This window comes from Mustela putorius, unplaced genomic scaffold (assembly GCF_011764305.1).
Source record: "Mustela putorius furo isolate JIRA1106 unplaced genomic scaffold, ASM1176430v1.1 tig00004053_pilon_pilon_pilon, whole genome shotgun sequence".
NCBI lineage: Eukaryota > Metazoa > Chordata > Mammalia > Carnivora > Mustelidae > Mustela > Mustela putorius.
This window is the reverse complement of record NW_025422186.1, coordinates 45004-69595: the sequence shown is the minus strand read 5'-3', so window position 1 is coordinate 69595 and position 24592 is coordinate 45004. Positions and strand designations below refer to the sequence as shown.

Sequence of the window (24592 nt, the reverse complement as noted above, 5' to 3'; positions counted from 1 at the left end):
CGCCCCCCCCCATTTGTTCCCTCTCTCTCTCTCAAATAAGTAAATAAATAAATAAAATCTTCAAAATAAATAAATAAATAAATAAAGACGGCACTTGTTGTTATGAGCGCTGGAAGTTGTATGTAAGCGATGAATCACTGAAATCTACTCCAGAAACCAATATTGCACTGCATGCTAAACTAAGATTTAAATTAAAAAAAATAAGTAAATAAATGAAATAAAAAAATAAACAGAAATGAAGAGTTGAAAACAGCTTCATGACCAGCAGGCAAAAAGAAACAGAGGAACAAATTAGTGACCTAGAAGACAAAATAATGGAAAATAATAAAGCTGAACAAAAGAGAGAAAGAAGAATTATGCAACATGAGAATAGACAAAGGGAACTCAGTGACTCCATGAATCATTTGTATTATAAGAGTTCCAGAAGAGGAAGAAAGAGAAAAGGGAGCTGAAAGTTTATTTCAAGAAACAATAGTTAAAACGTTCCCGAATCTGGGGAAAGAAAGAGACACCCAGATCCAGGAGGCACAGAGGACTCCCATCCAAATCAACAAAACAGGCCAACACCAAGACATATTATAATTAAATTGGAAAAATACAGTGATAAGGAAAAAATCTTAAAAATGGCAAGACAAAAATGTCCTTAATTTACAAGAAAAAAACCATAAGGCAAGCTGGAGATTTCTTAACAAAAATGTGGAAAGCCAGAAGGGAGTGGCATGATATATTCAACATGCTGAATGGGAAAAATTTGTAGCTAAGAACACTGTATCCAGGGGCGCCTGGGTGGCTCAGTGGGTTAAAGCCTCTGCCTTCGGCTCAGGTCATGATCCCAGGGTTCTGGGACCAAGCCCCGCATGGGGCTCTCTGCTCAGCAGGGAGCCTGCTTCCTCCTCTCTCTGCCTGCCTCTCCGCCTACTTGTGATCTCTCTCTGTCAAATAAATAAATAAATCTTAAAAAAAAAAAAAAAGAACACTGTATCCAGCAAGGCTATCATTCAGAATAGGAAAAAGAGTTTTCCGGAAAACAAAAACTAAAGGAGTTCGTGACCACTAAACCAGCCCTGCAAGTAATATTAAAGGGGACTCTTTGAGTGGGAAAGAAAGATTTTAAAAGATGACAAAGCCTAGAAAGGAACAAGGAAAATCTCCAGTAACAATGATAAAACAAAGCAATAAAATGGCACTGAATACATTTCTATCAATAATTACTGTGAATGTAAATGGACTAAATGCTTGAATCAAAATACAGACTGTCACAATGGATAAGAAAACAAGTCCCATCTACATGCTGCCTATATGAGACTCATTTTAGACCTAAAGACACCTGCAGATTAAAAGTGAGGAGATGAAGACACATCTAACACACAAATGGATATTTTAAAAAAAGAGTAGCAGTATTTATGTAAGACAAACTGTACTTTAAAACGAAGACTATAACAACAAAGAAGGGCACTACATAATAATAAAGGGGACAATCCACCAAGAAGATCTAACAATTGTAAATATTCATGCACCCAACTTGGGAGCACCCAAATATATAAAACAATTAATCACAAACACAAAGGAACTCATTGGCAATAACACAGAAATTTAAGGGACTTTAATACACCACACACAGCAATGGACAGATCATCTAAGCAGATCAACAAGAAAAGAAGGGCTTTGAATGATGCACTAGAGCAGACGGACTTAACAGATATATTCAGAACATTCCATTCTGAAATAGCAGAACACACATTCTTTTCAAGTGCACATGCAACATTCTCAGAATAGATCACATATTAGGTCATGAAATAGGCCTCATCAAATACAAAAAGACTAAAATCATGCTATCAAAACTATGAGACTACAAGTCAACCACAAGAAAAAGTTTGGAAAAAACACTAATGAATGGAAGTTAAAAAACACGCTACTAAACAATGAATGGGTCAACCAGGAAATCAAAGAACAAACAAACGAGATTGAAAATAGGACAGTACAAAAGCTTTTGGATGCAGCAAAAGTGGTTCTAACAGGGAAGTATGGGGCGCCTAGGTGGCTCAGTTGGTTAAGTGATTGCCTTCAACTGGAGTCATAATCCCAGGGTCCTGGGGTTGAGCCCTGCGTCAGGCTCTGTGCTCAGCGCGAGGCCTGCTTCTCCCTCTCCCACTCCCCGTTTGTGTTCCCTCTCTTGTGGTGTCTCTCTCAAACAAACAGCCCATTTTTTTAAAAAAAGGCAAATCAAAAATGGAAACCAGACTAAACCATCCACATAAGAAAAAAATTATTAAAAAAAGAGAGAAGTATATAGCAATACAGATCTCAAGACTCAAAAACATTCTCAAAAAACAACCTTACACCTAAAGAACTACAGAAAGAATAACAAAGCCTAAAGCCAGCAAAAGGTAGGAAATAATAAAGATTACAGCAAAAATAAAGGATACAGAAACTAAAAACAAACAAACAAACAAAAAACCCAGAGCAGATCAATGAAACCAGGACCTGGTTCTCTGAAAAAAATTAATAAAATTTGGGGCACCTGGGTGGCTCAGGCAGTTAAGCGCTTGCCTTTGGCCGAGGGTCATGATCCTGGAGTCCTGGGATCAAGCTACATGTCAGGCTCCCCGCTCAGTGGGAAGTCAGCTTCTCCCTCTCCCTATGCTCTTCCCCCTCCACTCAATGTTCACGCTCGCTCTCTCTGTCTCTTTTGTAAATAAATAACATATTTTTTAAAATTAATAAAATTGATAACGTCTATCCAGACTTATCAAAAGGAAAAGAGAAAAGACCCAAACAGAGGAAATCACAAATGACATAGGAGAAATAACCAACACCACAGAAATACAAATAATTATAATAGAACATTATGAAAAGCTATATGCCAGGTTGGAAAACCTGGAAGAAATGGATAAATTCCTAGAAACATATAAACAACCACAACTGAAACAGAAGAAACCAAAAACTTGAACAGATAATCAGCAAAACAACTAAATCAGTAATCCAAAAACATCCAACAAACAAAAGTCCAGGGCCAGATGGCTTCACAGGGTAATTTTACCAGACATTTAAAGAACAGTTAATACCTATTCTTCTCAAACTATTCCAAAACAAAACAAAACAAAACAAAACAAGAAGGAAAACTTCCGAATTCATTCTATGAGGCCAGCATTAATCCCAATCTAAAACCAGATAAGGACTCCACTAAAAAAGAGGACTACAGGCCAAGATATCTGATGAACATGAATGAAAAACTCTCAATAAAATACTAGCCTGCTGAATCCAACAATACATTAAAAAAGTCATCCACAATGATCAAGTGGGATTTACTCCTGGGCTGCAAGGGCATTCAGTATTCACAAATCAATCAAGGTGATACACCACATTAATAAAAGAAAGGATAGGAACCATATGATCTTTTTATCAGATCCAGAAAAAGCACCTGACAAAGTACAACATCCATTCATGATAAAAACCCTCAACATAGTAGGTTTAGAGGGAACATACCTCAACACAATAAAGGCCATGTATGAAAAATCCATAGCTAAATCATCCTCAATGGGGAAAAACTGAGAGCTTTCCCTCCATAGTCAAAAACAAGACAGGAATGTCCAGTCTCACCACCGCTATTTAACATAGTACTGGAAATCCTAGCCTCAGCAATCAGACCATAAAAGGAAATAAAAGGCATCCAAAATAGCAAGGAAGACGTCAAACTTTCACTATTTACAGATGACATGATACGCTATATAGAAAACCCAAATGACTCCACCAGAAAATTGCTGGAACTAATAAAAAATTTCTCTAAAGTCACAGGATATAAAACCAATGTACAGATATCTGTTGCATTATTATGTACCAAAAATGAGGAAGCAGAAAGACAAAGTATGAAAACAATCTTACTTACAATTACACCAAACAATATCTAGGAAACAACCTAACCAAAGAGGTAAAAGACCTGTACTCTGAAAACTATAAAATACTGATGGAAGAAATTGATGATAACAAAAAGAAATGGAAAGACATTCCATCCTCATGAACTGGAAGGACGAATATTATTCAAATGTCTGTACTACCCAAATCGACCTACACACTTAATGCCATCCCTATCAAAATACCAACAGCATTTTTCACAGAGCTAGACCAAACAATCCTAAAACTGTAGGAAGCACAAAACACCCAGAATAGTCAAAGCAACCTTGAAAAAGAAATGAAAAGATGGAGGCATCACAATTCTTGACTTCAAGTTATATTACAAAGCTGTAGTCATCAAAATTGTACAGTACTGGCACAAAAACAAATACACAGATCAAGAGAACAAAAAAGAAAAAAAAAGAAATGAACCTACACCTCTATGGTCAATTAAACTTCAACAAAGCAGGAAAGAACATCAAATGGAAAAAAGACCGTCTCTTCAACAAATGGTTGGGAAACCTGGACATCCACATGCAAAAGAATGAAACTGGACCACTTTTTTACACCATACACGAAAATAAATTCAAGTGGATGAAAGACCTAAATGTGAGACAAGAAACTGTAACAATCCTAGAGGAGGACGGATACAGGCAGCAACCTCTCTGAATCAGCGACAGCAACTTCTTTTTAGTTATGTATCCCGAGGCAAGGGAAACAAAAACAAAAATAAACTATTGGGACTTCATCAAAATAAAAAGCTTCTGTAGAATAAAAGAAACCATCAACTGAACTAAAAAGCAATCTACAGAATGGGAGAAAATATTTGCAAATGACATATCTTATGAAAGTCAACACCCCAAAAATAAAATAAATAATACAATTAAAAATGGGCAGAGGACAGGGACAGACATTTATCCAAAGAAGACATATAGACTGGCAACAGACACATGAAAAGATGCTCAACATCACTCATCATCACGGAAATGTAAATCAAAACTATAGTGAGATACCACCGCACACCAGTCAGAATAGCTAAAATCAACAACACAAGAAACAATCAGTGTTGGCAAGGATATGGAGAAAGGGGAACCCTCATGCACTGTTGGTGGGAATGCAAACTTGTGTAGCCACTCTGGAAAGCAGTATGGAAGTTCCTCAAAATGTTAAAACTAGAACTACCTTAGGATCCAGGAACTGCACTACTGGGTATTCACCCAAAGAATAGAAAATACTAATTTGAAGAGATATATGCACCCTTATGTTTAACAGCATTACTTACCATACCCCAGATATTGAAATAGACCAAGTGTCCATTGATTGATGTATGGATAAAGAAGATGTGGTATACACACAGACACACACAGACACACACACACACACAATGGAATATTACTCAGCCATACAAAAGAATGAAAACTTGCCATTTATAATGACGTGGATAGAGCTACAGAGTATTATGCTAAGTTACAGAAAGAGAAATAACGTTATTTCACTAATACGTGGAATTTAAGAAAGAATACAAATGAGCAGAAGGGTAAAAAGAGGGGGAAACCAAGAAAGGGACTCTTAAATATAGAGAAAAAACTGATGGTTACCAAGAGGGAGGTGGCTGGGGAGATGGGTTAAATAGGTGATAGGGACTAAGGAGTATTAATTGTGATGAGCACCAGCTGTTGTAGAGAAGTGCTGAATCACTGTATTATATGCTTGAAACTAATATTACACTGTATGCTGACTGGAATTTAAATTAAAACTGAAAAAAATATTAGTATAATTATTCGCCTTATTAATAAGTAAAATACATTGATCCTAAATGTATCATTTTATTTTTTATTTAAAGATTTATTATTTGGGGGGCACCTAGGTGGCTTGGTCATTAAGCGTCTGCCTTCGGCTCAGGCCAAAATCTCAGGATCCTGGAACTGAGCCCTGCATCAGTCTCTCTACTCGGCGGGAGGCCTGCTTCTCTCTCTCCCACTCGCCCTGCTTGGGTTCCCTCCCTTGCTGTGTCTCTGTCTGTCCAATAAATACCCAACGAGGGGGCTCAAACCCACAACCTCAAGTCCAATAGTCACAGCTCTACTCACTGAGCCAGCCAGACACTCCTAAACCTTTTAAATGGTTATCACCCTGACTATTAATATTCTTTGTCCAGGAGGGCGGAGGCATATATATGTGAATGTATGTATGAACATGAGCTGAAAGTGAACCACTAATGTTTTCCATTTGTTTATTTATTTATTTGTTTATTGATCGATTTTTTTTAAGTAGGCTCCATAGGGTGAAGTTCAATGCAGAGCTTGAACTCAGGGCCCTGAGATGAAGACCTAAGCTGAGATCAAATGTTGGACACTTAACCAACTGAACCACCCAGGTCCCCCTGCTAATGCTTTTTAAACAAAATCCCATTATATGTCTCTTTTATCACTATTTACTTCTTTATCCTAAAATCTAATAGCTGAGAGAACCCTTTCCATTTCATGCTAAAGACAATTTTCAAAAAAAATCTGTTGTTGAGGTACATTTCATTTTTTCCTTTCTGTGCAGTAGAACAGATCAAAACAATCTGAGGCTTAAAAGAAACCCCAAGGATTTTTGTTTGTTTTATTGAAGTATAATTAACACAGTGTTATATTAGTTTCAGATGTACAACATAGTGATTCCACAATTCTATACATTACTCAGGAGTCACCACAATAAGTATAGTCATCATCTATCACCAAAGGACATTTTTACAATCTTACTGATTATAAATCAACCTATATTCTCTATGCTGTATTTTTCACCTCCATGACTTGTTACTGTAAGTTTGTACTTCTTGAACCCCTTTATTTCATCTGTCTCCTTACCTACCACCCCTCTGGCAACCACCTGAAAAAAAAATATTAAGGGCTCTTAATGTGAGAGAGAAAAGCATTTTTGTTTTATCTGGTATCTTCCATGAATTACCACTAAATCAAAGCAACTTAATTATACTTTATTTTTTACTAAGTATAAATAATACCACCATTTTCCTTTTTACTTCTAATTTTCCATTATAATGTGATATGCAAATCATAAAAAAATAAAGAGCAAATAATTAAGTACAAGAAGCAGGAATACTAAAGCAAGTGTCTAAACTAGATTTCAAAATGTGAATCGAAGCTCTAAAAAAGTTCATTAATATGCAAAAGTAGAAACCGCTCATACCTTATTTGCTAGGTTTATAGCACTGAGAGCCTTATCATAATATTCTCTGTCATCCCAATCCAAATAAGCAGTGGCTAGTAACCGCAGAACTTTAGCCTATAATTAAAAATAGAAAAAAGCACTCAGGTGAGAGTTAAATTGCAGTGCAACAGTTGACTAGCGCTTACACAGTGACAGGCATCTTCTTGAACTTGTCATTTTTATGAAATAGCATTTCCTTAGGTGACCACACAGTCTTGGGATATGTCTCATCATTATGCTGCCTATACCAAATACTGTCTAAGAATTTTATAATAGTTTGAATACAACTGTGTTAATATAATTATTTTTCCTAACAGTGTTTGAGCATTAAACCTCTTTATTATCCTCACTCTACAAATAAAGGAAACAAACAGCACTATTTAATTTAATCATCTTACCACTTACTGTATAGGCAGCATTACATTAGGCCTCCAACAAGAAAAATAAATAGAAAGACATAATTCTTTTCTCAAAGACTTTACAGCCTAGTTGACATTAACCAATTAGACTAAGAACATATATACCATCATTTTAGTAAGAACAGGTATGCTTTCCTATAGAGAAGGTTTCTCCCAAGTCAGCTAAGTTTTAAAATTAATATGTATTGCTGAATTAAGTCTGTTTCTCCAGTCAAGTTTAAATTGGTAAGGAAAGTAACTCTAGGCAGCACTGATATATTTAACTACAGATTTGGATTTTGAAAGAAAGAGCTGTATTTCAATGAAAAATCTGCCTCTAAATATAATGACAGTAGGAACAGGCAAAGATAATCTTAACATATTAGAGCTCTGTAAATCTAGAGAAATGATACTTAGGGTGTCCTATATCAGAGTTTTTTTAATTCAAAAACTAAGATGGATCAAATAAGATGTATATAAAATACTTAATATCATTACTATTATTATGCAACAACTGTCAACTTAGAAACTTCCTCAGGGGACTTCTTTGGAGTAAATATGGCATCTCTGAGAAAAACTAACTATTTTGTAATAGTAAAAGGGTCAAATAGTCAGAAAGATGTAACAAAATGAATGAATCTCAAAACCAATATGTTAAGCAAAAGAAGCCACACACAAAACAGTAGATACTATATGGTTCCATTTACAAAAAGTTCAAGAAAAACTTAAAATAATCTACAGCCACAGAAGTCTGAATAGTGGTTTATCTTGCGGGTATAAAGGCAATCAACCAGAAAGGGCCAAGGGAACTTTTGGGGATCATGGAAATTTCTCTATCTTGATCTACACGGTTGTTACAAGACTACCTAGATATATTAAAATTCATCAGGCTGTACACTTAAGATTTATGTAATTTAGTGTATATAAATTATACCTCAATAAAGTACTGCTAACATGAAAGAGAAACTACTTTATAAACTTCATAATCTTACCTCTCCATAGTTCACAATATGAATATTACATTTTAATCACACAGTTAACTCCTGTAGTCTTCCATACTTACTTTCTCCTCTAGAAATCCCCTCAACTAGATTCCTTGCCTGGTATCCCCTTTTCCCTTTGTTTTCACTGTAGAGATCCCATCTACTTTTCAAGGCCTTCCTACCAGACGGAACTTACTTCTACCTACCTACCTACCCAACCTACCAACTTCTCTAGCCAACCTTGACATTCCCCTTTACTGTACCACACAGTTTATCAGTGCTTCATCCCAAATTGTTTCACTTATACTAGTTTTTAAAAGCTATTTTCGAAACTTTAAATGAAGTATACAATACATACAAAAAAGCTCAAAAATCTCAAGAGCACAGCTTTGAATTTTCACAAAGTGAACACATGTAGGTTAATATATCAGATATCAGAAATAGAGCATTAACAGCAAGAAGTTCATCTCAAGACTCTCTTCAGACACTATTCCAAACAAGTGTAACCAATTACAGGTCTTCCAACACCATGTATATTAGCTCTACCTGCTTTTGGCATTTATATTTATTAGAGTCATACAGTATGCACTAATTTATAAATCATTTTGTTTACTCAACATTATATGTGAGAACATCCATTTTGTTTACTCAACATTATATGTGAGAACATCCATATTGTTACAATTACTGTAGCTCTTTTATTATTCTCATTCCCATATAACGTGCCATGATGTGACACTATAATGATGTTTTTATCATTTTTAATTGTGTTAAAATACACATAAAATTGACTCTCTTAGTCATTTTTAAGTATATGGTTCAGTAGAATTAAGTATATTCACAATGTTATGCAACCATTACCATCACCTATCTCCAGAGCTTCTACTAATCTTCCAAATTTGAAATTCTGTGCCCATTAAACAATAGCTCTCCCTATGTTCTCCTCCCTCCAAACTCCTGCAACCACCAGTTTATCTTATGTCTCTATAAATTTGACTACTCAAGGGATGCCTGGGTGGCTCAGTTGGTTAAGCGGCTGCCTTCAGCTCAGGTCATGATCCCAGTGTCCTGGGATCAAGTCCCACATCGGGCTTCTTGCTCCGCAGGGAGACTGCTTCTCCCTCCGACTCTGCCTGCCACTCTGTCTGCCTGTGCTCACTCTCGCTCTCTCTCTGACAAATAAATAAAATCTTTTTTTTTTTAAAGATTTTATTTATGTATTTGACAGACAGAGATCACAAGTAGGCAGAGAGGCAGCAGAGAGAGAGGGGAGAAAGCAGGCTCCCCGCTGAGCAGAGAGCCCGATGCGGGGCTCGATCCCAGGACCCTGAGATCATGACCTGAGCCGAAGACAGAGGCTCAACCCACTGAGCCACGCAGGTGCCCCAATAAATAAAATCTTAAAAAAAAATTTGACTACCCAAGATACCTCATTTAAGTGGAATCATACAGTATTTGTCTTTTTGTGAATGGATTATTTCACTTAGAATAATATCCTCAAGGTTCCTCTATACTGTAGAATGTGCCAGAATTTCCTTCTGTTTCAAGGCTCAGTAATATTCCATTATATTCACTTGTATTAGTTTTATCCTTCAAACATAAGCTTTTTAAGGGTAGAAGTCCTGCTTTACACTTCTCTGTTATTCCCTATCTATCACATTGCTATATATATATAGGTATTCAGTTATATTTTGATAGAGATACTGTAAAGGTAAGAAGAAAAAAAGGCTATTCAAACAAAATTCCATTTTGCTATGACATATACTTAATTACTTTTACATCAGATTTATTTCCTAATCTAATCAAACTTGATCAAATATTAGAATGAACTTCCATACCAAGCACACACTGTATATGGTTGTTAGGGAAAAAACTAAAAATTTTAACATGCAATAATAAAATCTAAAATTTACATAACTAAACACTGTTCCAAAAATTTCCATATATTAACTCTTGGGTACAAGAATCTACCTGCATGGTAGATTATACTAGTATATCAATTTTATAGAAACTAATGTACTGAGCTATTAATGATGTGTCCAAAGAATAATTTTACTCACAAAGTGGGGACAGACTATTATAATTTAATAACAATAACATAAAATACATTTCTTCAACCTACTTCTACAATATTTAACATGATCCTTACCAGCATTTCTGGCCCAACAGAATTCTTATCCATCTTCCCAATATCATAGCTTTGGCTATCATTAAAAAAGGAAAAAGAATACATATTCATTTCAAATTATATTTTTAAGATTATGTATCACTAAGAAGACATGGTATAATTATACTTTATTCCAACTGTTCTGATTTGCACTATAACAGATTATTAGCTAATTAATACATGAATATCAATTATATAAAGCAATTTTTTTAAATGGTAGAAAACTAAATTCTTCCGGATGTAGAGCCAATGAATTAACACTATATTATTACTCTTTTCCATTTGGATATATACGGTATATAGTGCTTTATGTATACATATATACTATATACTATATATATTTATTCTGCATTTAAAGCTAGTTTACATGCATATATGAGCTCTTACTCGATGAGCACATTTTAAAGTCTAAGAAATACGAATATATTTTAAAAATAAAACAAATACAGGAGTTTTCACAGAAACAAACACTTTAGCAATATTTATTAAGCTTCACAACACCCTTGTGAGGCACTATTAGTTTCATTTTGCAGCTGAATGAACCAATTTAGCAGTTAAGTGATTTCTAATATTTCCTAGATTGGTACCGAAAATGAGAGTGAGGGGTTGGGAAGTAGAGAAATTTAATTTTCAGTTCTTGCTTTAATTAGCAAGCCATATTATCCATGGGACATTCTGATAACCACAAATAGTATATTAACATGAGCGTCAGGGTTTCAAAACCTAAAACCTAAAAAGTAAAACAATGATTATTCACCATAAAATTGGTATTCCAAGAAAAGATGTCAATAAAATTTTGGCGAACAGAACTAAATTGATGACATTACTTTGAAATATTACTTTTGAAAAACTCTAAAAGACTCAGAATTACCAAATGAGTTTCCAGATCACTAACAAGGATATAACACTGGCCTAGTGATTCTAAGCCCTATCTCACAGAGGTCTCCTTTGGTATATCAAACATACTTCCAGTTTTTAAAATAACCAATAAGGATGAAACTTCTGCAATGATGGTATAAGGAGCTGTTGGATACTCTCCCCAGTGAAACAACCATTTGCCTGGAAAAATCATTAAAACAAAACAACCAGTTAAAGTCTTTGGAAATTTTCCCAAGGGCATATGGCAAATGGAAAAACATTTATTAAAACAACAACAACAACTAAATCTCAGTAAGAACAGTGAGAGTCTGTAGCATTTGAGTCCCAATCTGCTCCTATCCACACCAGCTCCCTGTGATGAAAACTACTCCAGATGGATGCTGTCAAGAAGCCAGTAATTTCCTTTTGATCCAGCTCCTAAACTCTTAGGCTATGATTTCACCTAGCAGGCAGGCTCCCAGCCTCTCTTATTCTCCCCAGGCCTGTGCTATGGAAGTGCTATTCTGGGGTCTTTCTTTCCCCACCCAGTTCTCACTCTTACGGTAAAAGCTCTACCTCGGGTGTGACAGGTCAAGAATACTGGGACCCTGATGATCTTCACCCAGATTGTCTCATTATGCAGAGGTTCCATGCTAGGAGGGCATGCTAAGAAGACCAGAGGCTACCAATCTCCCCCAACAACCACTCTTACACCAAGAGAAGCAAGCCATGCTCTTGCTACCAACTCCAGTAGTGTGGCACAAGGGTTCTCTCCAGAGGGGAGAAATAGGCAGGAAAGAAAACAGAGCTCAGCATCTCTGCCTGAAAGGACTGACTTATTTGGAATGGAGCAAGAAGTTCTTAAGGGCACTGTGAAAAACAAGGGAGATCTTGGTGGTGAGCAATTAAGAGGGGGTTGGTAACTCTGTGATAACAGTATCAACAAGTAAAATAGCAGACCAGCAAAGAATTTTAACAGAACCAGGGAGAGACAGCCAAGAAGAATAATCCAGGAGGTCACACTCACCCCTGGAAATACAGAAGGCTATGCATGTTTGCTAGGCTGCACCCACCCAGGAGGAATCAGAAGAAGATGCAGAGCAGACTAGAAAGCATTCCTCAAAGCACACACAGATACATCAGCAGAGAATCTGGAGACAAAGTGACTCAAAGGGCTTAAGCAGAGCCTCTTATCAAACACCGAAAATGTAGCTACTCTGATCCAAGGTCATGTTAAGAAAGCCAAGCTTAAAAATCAAATCAGACTTCCAGTTTTCAGTTCTACACGTAAGGAATTTGGGAAGTCAATGCTTCAATCTAACAAATAAAAAGCTGAAAAGACTAAAAAATCAACAACTGTCCTTGGATCCATAAGAGAAGAGAGGACAAAGGGCAAACTACTGCCCCCCCTCCTTGGAGAGATGGACAGGCAAAATACAAGGAACTGTGGCTTATCACAGGGGGGACTCATCAGCGGAAACTGCCAAGGGAACCAGTGCAGAGGTAGGAAGTTACAAAGTGTAGGTGACAGGTTGCCGGAGGCTCATTGTGAATAAGTCTGAAAATTTAAAAATCTAGGAAAACATAGTCTTAGAGGCATACCCACCATATTGTCAGATTTATCTCCAAAAGCTCAAGATTCCCACAGTAAATATCAGAGAAAAACCTCTTGGGCTTTGTCAAGAATTAATGATAAGGAACGAATCTGTTTTTAACAAGGCCTGCCTTCAAGGGAAACTAGTTAAAGACAGCCTACCTCCTGGGGTATTATCAGAGCCCAATTTACCTGGGGAAGAGAAATACTCAACCCTAGACTACTGTACCCATGGTACAGCACCTAAGGGTGGAGAGAAAACCTGAGAAACACTTGTGAAGTTCACAGTTCAAAGGCATATACTCACCAAAAGACTAAGAACTAAATGTAAGACTAAAGAACTTGTACCCACTTGTAACCACTGTATTATTAAAGGCCTATTTACAGCAGTTCCTTTTACCCAGTACAACAGGTCAGGCTATCAAGAAAACATTACAAGGTATACGAAAAGGCAAAAAAAAAAAAAAAAACCACAATTGGAAGAGACAGAGCAAGGACTGGAATCAGTCATGGCAAGGATATTAAAATATATCAGTTCAAGGAACTGAAAATAAGACACTGAGGCAATGTAAGCAGAGAGATGGAAATCCTAAGAAATAACCTAAAAGAAATGCTTGAAATAAAAAAGACTGAAAATAACATGAAGAATGTCTTTGATGGGCTTTTTAATAAACTGGACATAGTTGAGGAAACAATCTATAAGTAGAGGATATAGCAGCAGAATCCTGAAAAACAGGAAAGCAAAGAGAAGAAAGACTGAAAAAAAACCAGAACAGAATATCCAAGGATTATGGGACACCTACCAAAGGTATAACGTGAGTATAATGGGAATACAAGAAGGAGAAAAAACAAAGAAACACAAGAAATATTTGAAACAATAATGACAGAATTCCCACAAATTAATGTCTGATACCAAACCACAAATCCAAGAATCTCAGAGAATACCAAGCAGTATGAATACCAAAAACATTACAACTACACATACCAAATTACAGAAAAACAAAGATAAAGTCCTGAAACAAGCTAGAGGAAAAAAAACACCTTATCTATAAAAGTACAAAAATAAGAGTTACACCCAACTTCTCAGAAACCATGAATATTTAAAGTGTTGAGAGAAAAATACCACCAACCTAGAATTCTGAACCCTAAGAAAATATCATTCAAAAGTAAAGGAAAAATAAAGATTTTCTCAGATAAACAAAAACTGAGGGAATTTGTTGCTGGAAGACTGGCCTTGCAAGAAATGTTAACGGAAGTTCTTTATACAGAAGGGAAAGAATATAGGTCAGAAATTCAGCTCTACATACATTAAGGAAAAGCATCAAAGAAGGAATAAGTGAAAGTAAAATAATGACTTTTATTTTTCTTACTCTTAATTGATCTAACAGAAAATAATTTATCTAAAATAATAGCAACAATGTATTCAATTATACAGGCTTATTTATATAGATTATGTATATATGTGCTTAGAATAAAGTAAAGCAAATAAATGACAGCAATGATACAAATACGTGGGAGGAATTCTGAAGAATTCTGACCAAGTATTCACACTACCTTTAAAGTGGTACAGTGTTATCTGAAAGTGGACTTGGAATAACTGTAAGTATACACTGTAAACTCCGGGGCAGTCACTAAAACAGTTAAAAAAAAAAAAAGTGGGATGCCTGGCTCGCTCAGTTTTTGATTTTAAGATTTATTTATTTTGGGGCACCTGTGGCTCAGTCATTAAGCGTCTGCCTTCTGCTCAAGTCATGATCCCAGCATCCTGGGATAGAGCCCCCACATGGGAGGGAGGGTCCTTGCTCCACGGGGAGTCTGCTTCTCCTTCTCCCACCCCCTCTGCTTGTGTTCCCTCTGTCAGATAAATAAATAAAATCTTCAAAAAAAAGATTTATTTATTTTGAGAGAGAGCATGCTAGCAGGGGGAGGGGCAGAGGGAGAGGAAGAGACAGAACCTCAAGCAGACTCCCCCACTGAGCAAGGAACCAACTCAGGCTTGATGTCACAATCCTGAGATCAAGACGTGAGCTGAAATCAAGAGTCCAATCCTTAACTGACTAGCCCACCCAAGCACCCCCAGGCAACTCTTGATCTAAGGGCTCTGAGTTTCAGCCCCATATTGGGTATAGAGATTATTTTAAAATAAAATATTTTTTAAAAGTATTATAGGGGTACCTGGGGTGGCTCAGTCCATTAAGTGTCCAACTCTTTATCTTGACAACTCTTGATCATGATCTCAAGGTCTTGAGAGCAAGCCCAGCCTTGGGCTCCATGCTATGCATGGAGATCTTCTTTCTCCTTCTCCCTCTGCCCCTCCGCTCCCCACTCCTCTCTCTCTCTCTCAAAATAAATAAATAAAATCTATTTTAAAGAGAGGTATAACCTCTATGCTAAGAAAGGAAAGGAAAATGGAATCATAAAATACTCAACTAAAACCACAAAAAGTCCTCTCCCTCTCTGACAAATAAAATCTTTAAAAAAAAAGTAAATAGTCACTTATGGTACCCCTGGGGATAAAAATATATGTTTATAAAAAATAAAAAATTAAAAAAATAATAAAATAAAATAAAAAATTAAAAAAAGTAAATAAAGCCATAAAAGTCTGAAAAGGAATGGAAGACAGCAGGAAAAAAAAAACAAGGACAACAAACAGAAAACATTAATGAATATGGTAGATATTAACCCAACTATATCATCATCACCTTGAATTTCAATTGGTCTAAATACACCAATTAAAAAACAGAGACTGTCTTGCAACAACATGGATAGAACTAGAGGATATTATGCTAAACAAAATAAGTCAATCAAAAAGGACAATTATATGATCTCACTCATATGTGGAATTTAAGAAACAAAACGGGATCATAAGGGAAGGGAAAATAAAAAGAGGAAATCAGAGAGGGAGACAAACCGTAAGACTCTTTTTTTTTTTTTAAAGATTTTTTTTTAATTTTATTTATTTGACAGAGAGACATCACAAATAGGCAGAGTGGCAGACAGAGAGAGAGAGAGGAGGAAGCAGGCTCCCCGCTGAGCAGAGAGCCCGATATGGGACTCGATCCCAGGACCCTGAGATCATGACCTGAGCCGAAGGCAGCGGCTTAACCCACTGAGCCACCCAGGCGCCCCGTAAGACTCTTAATCATAAGAAACATACTAAGGGTTGCTGGAGGGAGGAGTATGGGGATGGGGTAACTGGGTGATGGACATTAAGGAGGGCATGTGATGTAATGAGCACTGGGTATTATATAAGACTGATGGATCACTGAACTCTACCTCTGAAACTAATAATATGCTGTATGTTAACTAATTGAATTTAAATATGGGTGCCTGGGTAGCTCAGTCAGTTAAGTCATCTGCCTTCATCTCAGGTCATGATCCCAGGGACCCGAGATGGACCCCCACGGTGGACTCCTTGCTCAGTGGGGAGCCTGCTTCTTCCTCTCCCTCTGCCACTACCCTTGCTAGTGTTCTCTGGCTCTATCTCTCTGTCAAATAAATAAATAAAATCTCTTTATACATATATACCCCAACTGTATGTTTTCCATAAGAAATCCACTTTAAATATGAAGATACACAGAGATTAAAAGTAAATAGATGAAGAAAAATATACCATGCTAATGCTATCCAAAGAAAGCAGGAGTAGGTATATTAATTTCAGACAGCGGCATTCAGAGTAAGGAAAAATATTAGGGATAAAGAAGAACATAACATAATGATAAAAGGGTCAAATCTCTAGGAAGACATAACAATTCCCAGGAGGCAAAAACTGATAGAACAGCAAGGAAAAATAGATGACTCTACTATCATTGTTGGATATTTCAAAACTCCCTCCCTCTCAGAAACAGAGAAGGCAAAAAAAGTCAGTAAGAACATAGCTGAACTCAACAACTGGATATAAAAGACATCTATAGACTACTATAATCCAACAACAGCAGAATACACATTCTTATCAAACTCATATGGAATATTCACCAAGCTAAACCACATTCTAGGCCACAAAACACACTTTAACAAATTCAGAAGTATAGAAATCACAGAATGTCTGCTCTCAGACCTCAGAATTAAATAGAATAATGGAAAGATAAATGAAAAATCCCAAACTATGTGGAGATCAAACAATACTCCTCTATAAATAACACATAGATCAAAGGAGAAATCTCAAAATAAGTTCAAAAATATCTTGAACTAAATGAAAATGAACACACAACTTATCAAAATGTTTGAGATGCAGCAAAAGTAGTGCTTAGACAAAAATTTGTGTCATTGAAATATATCAGAAAAGAAAAAAATCTAAAATCAATAATCTAAGTTTCTACCTTAAGTACCTAGAAAGAGACAAGCAAATTAAGTCCAAGAAAGCAGAATGAAAAATATAAGAAAAATTAGAGCAGAAATCATAAAATTAAAACAAGAAATCAAAAAGAGATGAACAGAGAAAAATCAAGGGACGCCTGGGAGGCTCAGTTTGTGAAGCTGTGGACTCTTTATTTCAGTTCAGGTCATGATCTCAGGATCCTGGGACTGGCCTGAGTTGGGCTCTGTGCTCAGGAGGGAGTCTGCTTCTCTCCCTCTCCCTGTGCCCTTTCCTCCACTCCCATGATCATGAATGCATGCTCTCTCAAAGAAGTAAATCTTAAAAAAAAAAATAGAGAAAATCAATGAAACCAACCACTAGTATTTGAAATAATCAATAAAATTGATTAAGCCTCTAGCCAGGCGAAGATAAAAAGAGAGGACACAAACTATTAATTTCAGAAATAAAAGAAGGGACATCACAACAGATACCATGAAAATTTAAAGGGTAATAAAGAAATACTATAAATAACTCTGCCCACAAATTTGATAACGTAGATTAAATGGACCAATTACTTGAAAAATACAAACAGCCAAAACTCACACACACAAAAAACTAGTCTAGGGCACCTGGGTGGCTCAGTCTTTAAGCATCTGCCTTCAGCTCAGGTCATGATCCCGGGGTCCTGGGATTGAACCCCACATCAGGCTCCCTGCTCAGCAGGAAGCCTGCTTCTCCCTCTTCCACTCCCACTCTCCCTGCTTGTGTTCCCTCTCTCACTGTGTCTCTGTCAAATAAATAAAATCTTCCAAAAAAAACTGAACACATGCAAAACTATAAAACTTCTAGAAGACAACACAGGATAAAACCTAGATGATTGGGGCACCTGGGTGGCTAAGTGGGTTAAAGCCTCTACCTTCAGCTCAGGTCATGATCTCAGGGTCCTGGGATCGAGCCCCGCATCAGGCTCTCTGCTCAGTGGGGAGCCTGCTTCCTCCCTCTCTCTCTGCCTGCCTCTCCGCCCACTTGTGATCTCTGTCAAATAAATAAATAAAATCTTTAAAAAAAAAAAACCTAGCTGATCTTGGGTATTGTGATGCCTTTTTATTCATTTATTTTATTTTTTATTTATTTAAGTAGGCTCCATGCCTAATGTGGGCTTGAACTCACCACCCTAAAATCAAGAGTCATATGCTCTACCAAGTGATCCACCCAGGTGCCCCTGTGATGCCTTTTTAGATACAACACCATGAAACAATCCATGAAATAAATAATTGATAAGTTAGATTTCATTAAAAGTTAAAACTTCTAGGATACCTGGCTGGCTCAGTTGGTAGACCATGCAACTCTTGACCTCAGAGTTGTAAGTTCGAGCCCCATGTTGGGTACAGAAATAACTTAAAAATAGAATCTTTAATAAATAAAAATAAAATTAAGAACTTCTGCTTTGTGAAAGACAATATTAAGAGACTTAGAAGACAAATCACAGATTCAGAGAAAACATCTGCAAAAGACACATCTGATAAAGGACTGATATCCAAAATATACAAACAAAATCTCTTAAAACTCAACAGTAAAAAAGCAAACAACCCAATTAAAACATGGCCCAAAGTTTTTAACAAATACCTCACCAAAGAAAGATGTACAGATGGCAAATAAGCCTATGAAAAAATGTTCACATATGTCATGAGAAAAATGCAAATTTTTTGTTGTTGTTAAAGATTTTATTTGTTTATTTGACAGACAGAGATCACAAGTAGGCAGAGAGGCAGGCGGAGAGAGAGGGGAGGAGGAAGCAGGCTACCTGCAAAGCAGAGAGCCCGATGCGGGACTCGATCCCAGGACCCTGAGATCATGACCTGAGCCAAAGACAGAAGCTTTAACCCACTGAGCCGCCCAGGAACCCGAGAAATGCAAATTAAAACAAAAATTAAATACCAATACATACCCATCAGAATGGCCCAAGTCTAATACACTAAGTCTAAAACAGTGGTGAGAATATGGAGTAATAGAGCTCTCATACATTGCTGGTGGGAATACAAAATTGTACAGCTACCCTGCAAGACAGTTTGGTTGTTCCTTATAAAACTAAATATACTCTTACCATGTGATCCAGCAATCACGCTCCTTGGTATTTATCAAAAGGAATTCAAAACTTACATCCACACAAAAATCTGCACATGGATGTTTATAGCAGCTTTATTCATAACTGACAAAACTTGGAAGCAACCAAGATGCCCTTCAGTAGGGAAACGGACAAATAAACTATGGTACATCCAGAATATTTTTCAGCACTAAAAGTAAATGAGCTATTGGGTGCCTGGGTGGCTCAGTCAGTTGAGTGTCTACCTTTGGTTCAGGTCATGATCTCAGGGTCCTGGGATCAAGTCCCACAACAGGCTCCCTGCTCAACAGGAGCCTGCTTCTCCCTCTGCTCCTCCCCCACTCCCACCGGCTCATGGTCTCTCTCTCCTGCAAAAATAAACAAAATCATTTTAAAATAAATAAATGAATGAGCTACAGAGAAAAGAAAACACAAGGAGGACGCTTAAATCATTATTACTAAAGGAAAAAAGCCAATCTGAAAGGTTACATACTGTGTGATTCCAACTATATGACATTCCAGAAAAGGCAAAACTACGGAGACCGAAAGATCAGTGGTTGATAGAGTTTGGGAAAAGAGAGATGAGGAAGCAGAACAGAGTATTTTTAGGCCAGTGAAACTATTCTATCTGACATCAAAGTGCTATAATGGTAGATATATGTCATTATACATTTGTCTAAATGTGTAGAATATACAACAGCAAGAGTGAATACTGAGGTAAACTACAGAGTTGGGGGATTACGATGTGTCAATTTAAGTTCATCCTTAGTAAAAAATGTACCAATCTAGTGAGTAATGTTAATTAGTGGGGAAGCTATGAATGTGCAGAATCAGGGGGTATGTGGAAAATTTCTGTACCTTCCTCTCAATTGTGCTGTAAACTAAAAACTGCTCTAAAAAACATGTCTATTTTAAAAAACCAAATGCACTCATATTTGGGCAGTCTGAGAGACTATGCGTATGCCCAAGGCTGCCCTCTCAGACACTGATCAGAGAGAGAACCTATTAGCTACAGGCCCCTGGCTGAATGCAGGATTAATATAATAAATTCACCAAACTGTGAAAACAGCCTCTAAGACAAATACCCATCCAATAGGAAAGCTAAGTGACCTTAAACACAACCCTTGACCAACAAGTGGCTTATGTGGATGCAAGGTGAAGCCTAGAAAGCCATAAAAAGACAAAAAACAAGGGGAAAAACCCTGAGCAGAAACATTGGAGGTCACACACTGTGAGAAAAATAAACTTCACAGAATTAGTCCAGTCAAATAACCAAATAAATAAATGACCAAACTAAAAGAATAGTTAAGTTCCATAAAGGTGGGAAACTGGTATCTAGACCTGCTGCAAGATATTATCCAAAATGTCTAGTTGTCAACAAAATATTATAACACATGCAATAAGAAAGTAAAGTGTGACTTACAAAGAATAAAATGAAGGCAACAGAACCTGTCTGAGAGGTCCCAGTTGTTGCAGTTGGTAGAAAAATACTTCAAAATCAGCTATCAAATATGTTTAAATAACTAAAGGAAACGATATTTAAAGAATTAAAGGAAGGTCTGATAACAATGATGCAAATAGAGCATAAGAGTTAAATCAAAAAAGAACCAAGTGAAAATTCTGAAGTTGAAAAGTACAATCACTGAGGTGACAAATTCACTAGAGAGGCTCAATAGTAGATCTGAACAGGCAAAATAAGTATATATAAACTTGGAGATAGACTGATAGTGATTATACAAATCTGAGAAACGGGGGGAAAAAGAGTGGAAAAAAGAACAGAGCTTCAAAGACGTGTCAAACATCATTCAGCACAACAACATATGCATGAGAGTACCAAAAGGAGAGAAGCAAGAGAAAGAAATAGAAAATATATTCAAAGAAATAATGGTTGAAAACTTCCTAAATTAGAGGGAAAACAATAATCTACACTTCCAAGAAGCTTAATGGGCTCCAAGTAGGATCACACATACATGCACACACAAATCCATACCCAGACACATATGCTCCAATTACTACAAGTCAAAGATAAACAGAAAATCTTGAAAGCAGTTAAAGAAAAAAGATTCATCATTTCAAAGGAAACAAGATTAACAGCTAACTCTTCATCACATGATAATGGGTGCCAGAAAGCAGGCATGACGTATTTAAAGTGCTTAAAGAGAAAAAAACTGTCAACTAAGAATCCTGTATCTAGAGCAACTTATTTTTCAAAAGAAGATTAACTAAATACATTCCCAGATAAACAAAAACTGAGAAGATTTCTTGCTGATCTGCCTTACAAGAAATACAAAAGAACATTCTTCAGGCTGAAAGCAAATGACACTAGACATTAATGTGAATTCACATGGAAAAAGTGTTAGTAATTATTTAGATAATTATAAAAGACGATATGATTATATATTTCTTCCCATTTCCTTCCTTATTTAAAAATCAACTATATAAATATCTATAAAATTTAATTGTTGGGACATTGTATATGTAATATATTTTTACTATGATAACACAAAGAAGAAGCTGGAAATAAAATTATAGAGTAAGGAAATAACATCAAATGGTAACTTAAATCTATAGAATAAATGAACTATGCTCTCCTTTTTTCTCTAGCCTTCTTTAAAATATATAAGATTATATAAAGTAGAAATTATAACCATGTATTATTGAGTTTTTAAACATACATAGACATAACATATAATTATAATAGCAAAAAAAGAGAAAAGGGAATAGTTATATAGAAGTAAAACTTCTCTCAGTAGAAGGTTAATATAAATCTGAAGTAACTTCTAATAAATGAAGATGTATTTTTTTATTTGACAAACAGAGATCACAAGTAGGCAGAAGCAGGCAGAGATAGAAGAGGAAGCAGGCTCCCCGCTGAGCAGAGTCCCGAAGATGTATATTGTTAAGACCTAGAACAACCATAAGGAAAATAACACGAAGAATATGTAATTTTAAAAACTGTTAAACAGGGGCGCCTGGGTGGCTCAGTGGGTTAAGCCTCTGCCTTTGGCTCAAATCATGATCCCAAGGTCCTGGGATGGAGCCCCACATCAGGCTCTCTGCTCAGCAGGCCTGATTCTCCTTCTCTCCCTCCCCCTGCTTGTATTCCCTCTCTCAGTGTCCCTCTCTCTGTCAAATAAATAAAATCTTTTTAAAAATAGTTAAAATGATAGTAAACTTTATGTTCTGTATATTTTACCACAATAAAATAAATTATTGGTAAAAAAAAAAATGAAGTTCTCCTACATGTTGCAACATGGATGATCCTTGAAAATACTCTCCCGAATGAAATCAGCCAGACACAAAAGGACAAATATTATATGATTCCACTTACATGAAATATCTAATCTAATACCTGTTCATACAGGTATTAAAAAGACTAGAAATTATCAGGGACTGGGGAAGGGGGAAGGAGAAATAGGGAGTTAGCATTCAAAAGTTACAGAATTGGGGGCACCTGGGTGGCTCAGTGGGTTAAAGCCTCTGCCTTCAGCTCAGGTCATGATCGGATCAGGCCCCATGTTGGGCTCTCTGCTCGCCAGGGAGCCTGTTTCCTCCTCCCTCTCTCTGCCTGCCTCTCTGCCTACTTGTGATCTCTGTCTGTCAAATAAATAAAGTTTTAAAAAAAAGAAGTTACAGAATTTTGGGAGGAAGGAAGGATGAGGAGGCTGGGTGATGGACATTGGGGAGTGTATGTGTTATGGTGAGAAACACAATTAAAAAATAATTAATTTTATGAAAAAGTTACAGAGGGGAGCCTGGGTATCTCAGTCAGTTAAGCTCCTGCCTTCAGCTCAGGTCATGATCTCAGGGTCCTGGGATCAAGCCCCGCATTGGGCTCTCTGCTCAGCAGGGAGCCTGCTTCCCCCTCTGTCTCTGCCTGCCTCTCTGCCTACTTGTGATCTCTCTGTGTCAAATAAAATAAATAAAATCTTTAAAAAAAAAAAAAGTAAAAAGAAAAAGTTACAGAATTTCTATTTGAGATGATGAAAAACGTTTTTGAAATTGATCGTAATGATGGTTGAACACTGGGAATGTAATTAATCTCCCTGAATCAAACATGTAAAATAATTAAAAAAGCAAATTTTATGTTGTATATATTCATCACAACAAAAAAGTACATTTATTAATTTTCAAAAGACACTCACTTAGAAAAAGAAAGAAGTAAAGGAGGAAAAGAGAAAATAGGTAGTCATGAGACATGACATGACAAAAAGCAAAATGTCAGGGGTGCCTGGGTGGCTCAGTGGGTTAAACCACTGCCTTCGGCTCAGGTCATGATCTCAGAGTCCTGGGATCGAGCCCCGCATCGGGCTCTCTGCTCGGCAGGGAGCCTGCTTCCTCCTCTCTCTGTGCCTGCCTCTCTGCCTGCTTGTCATCTCTCTCTGTCAAATAAATAAATAAAATCTTTAAAAAAAAAAAAAGCAAAATGTCAGATATAAATCCAACAGTATCAACATTAAAAGGCTGAATGGATTTAACAATAAAATCAAACATCAGAGATTTTCAGACTGGATTATTTAAAAAGATCCAGCTAGATGCTGTTCACATGAAACACTATTTTTTTTTAAGATTTACTTATTTGAAAGAGAGAGCTCACATGCGGGGGTGGAGGGCAGAGCAGGAGGGAGAGAGAAATTATGCAGACTGTGCACGGAGCATGAAGCCCAAGGCAGGGCGCAATCTCACAACCCTGAAATCATGACATGAGCTGACACCAAGAGTTGGATGCTTAACCAACTGCACCACCCAGGCTCCCTGACAAAAAACACACTTAAATTCAAACATACCAAAGAGGCTGAAAGTAAAGGATGGAAAAAGACATACCATGTAAACAGCAACCATAAGAACACTAGAGTAGCTACACTAATATCAGACAAAACAGACTTTTTTTTAAAAGATTCTTTTAAAGATTTTTTAAAAATTTATTTGGCACAGACAGAGAGGGAGAGAGTAAGCACAAGCAGGGGTTGTGGGAGGCAGGGGAGAAGCAGGCTTTCCGCTGAGCAAGGAGCCCAATGCAGGGCTCGATCCCAGAATCCTGGAATCATGACCTGAGCCGAAGGCAGATGCTTAACTGACTGAGCCAC

At 36.7% G+C, this 24592-nt stretch overlaps 1 protein-coding gene across 1 annotated transcript in view; it reads right to left on the bottom strand.

The window, feature by feature from the left end:
* TEX11 (testis expressed 11) overlaps positions 1-24592 on the bottom strand; it is a gene marked incomplete at its 5' end in the record, with an annotated part of 282218 nt that overhangs the window by 215761 nt on the left and 41865 nt on the right. Inside the window, 2 exons of the mRNA XM_045072768.1 lie at positions 7084-7179; positions 10635-10689. Of these exons, the coding sequence (XP_044928703.1) occupies positions 7084-7179; positions 10635-10689 (151 nt within the window). The remainder of the gene's footprint in view (positions 1-7083; positions 7180-10634; positions 10690-24592) is intronic.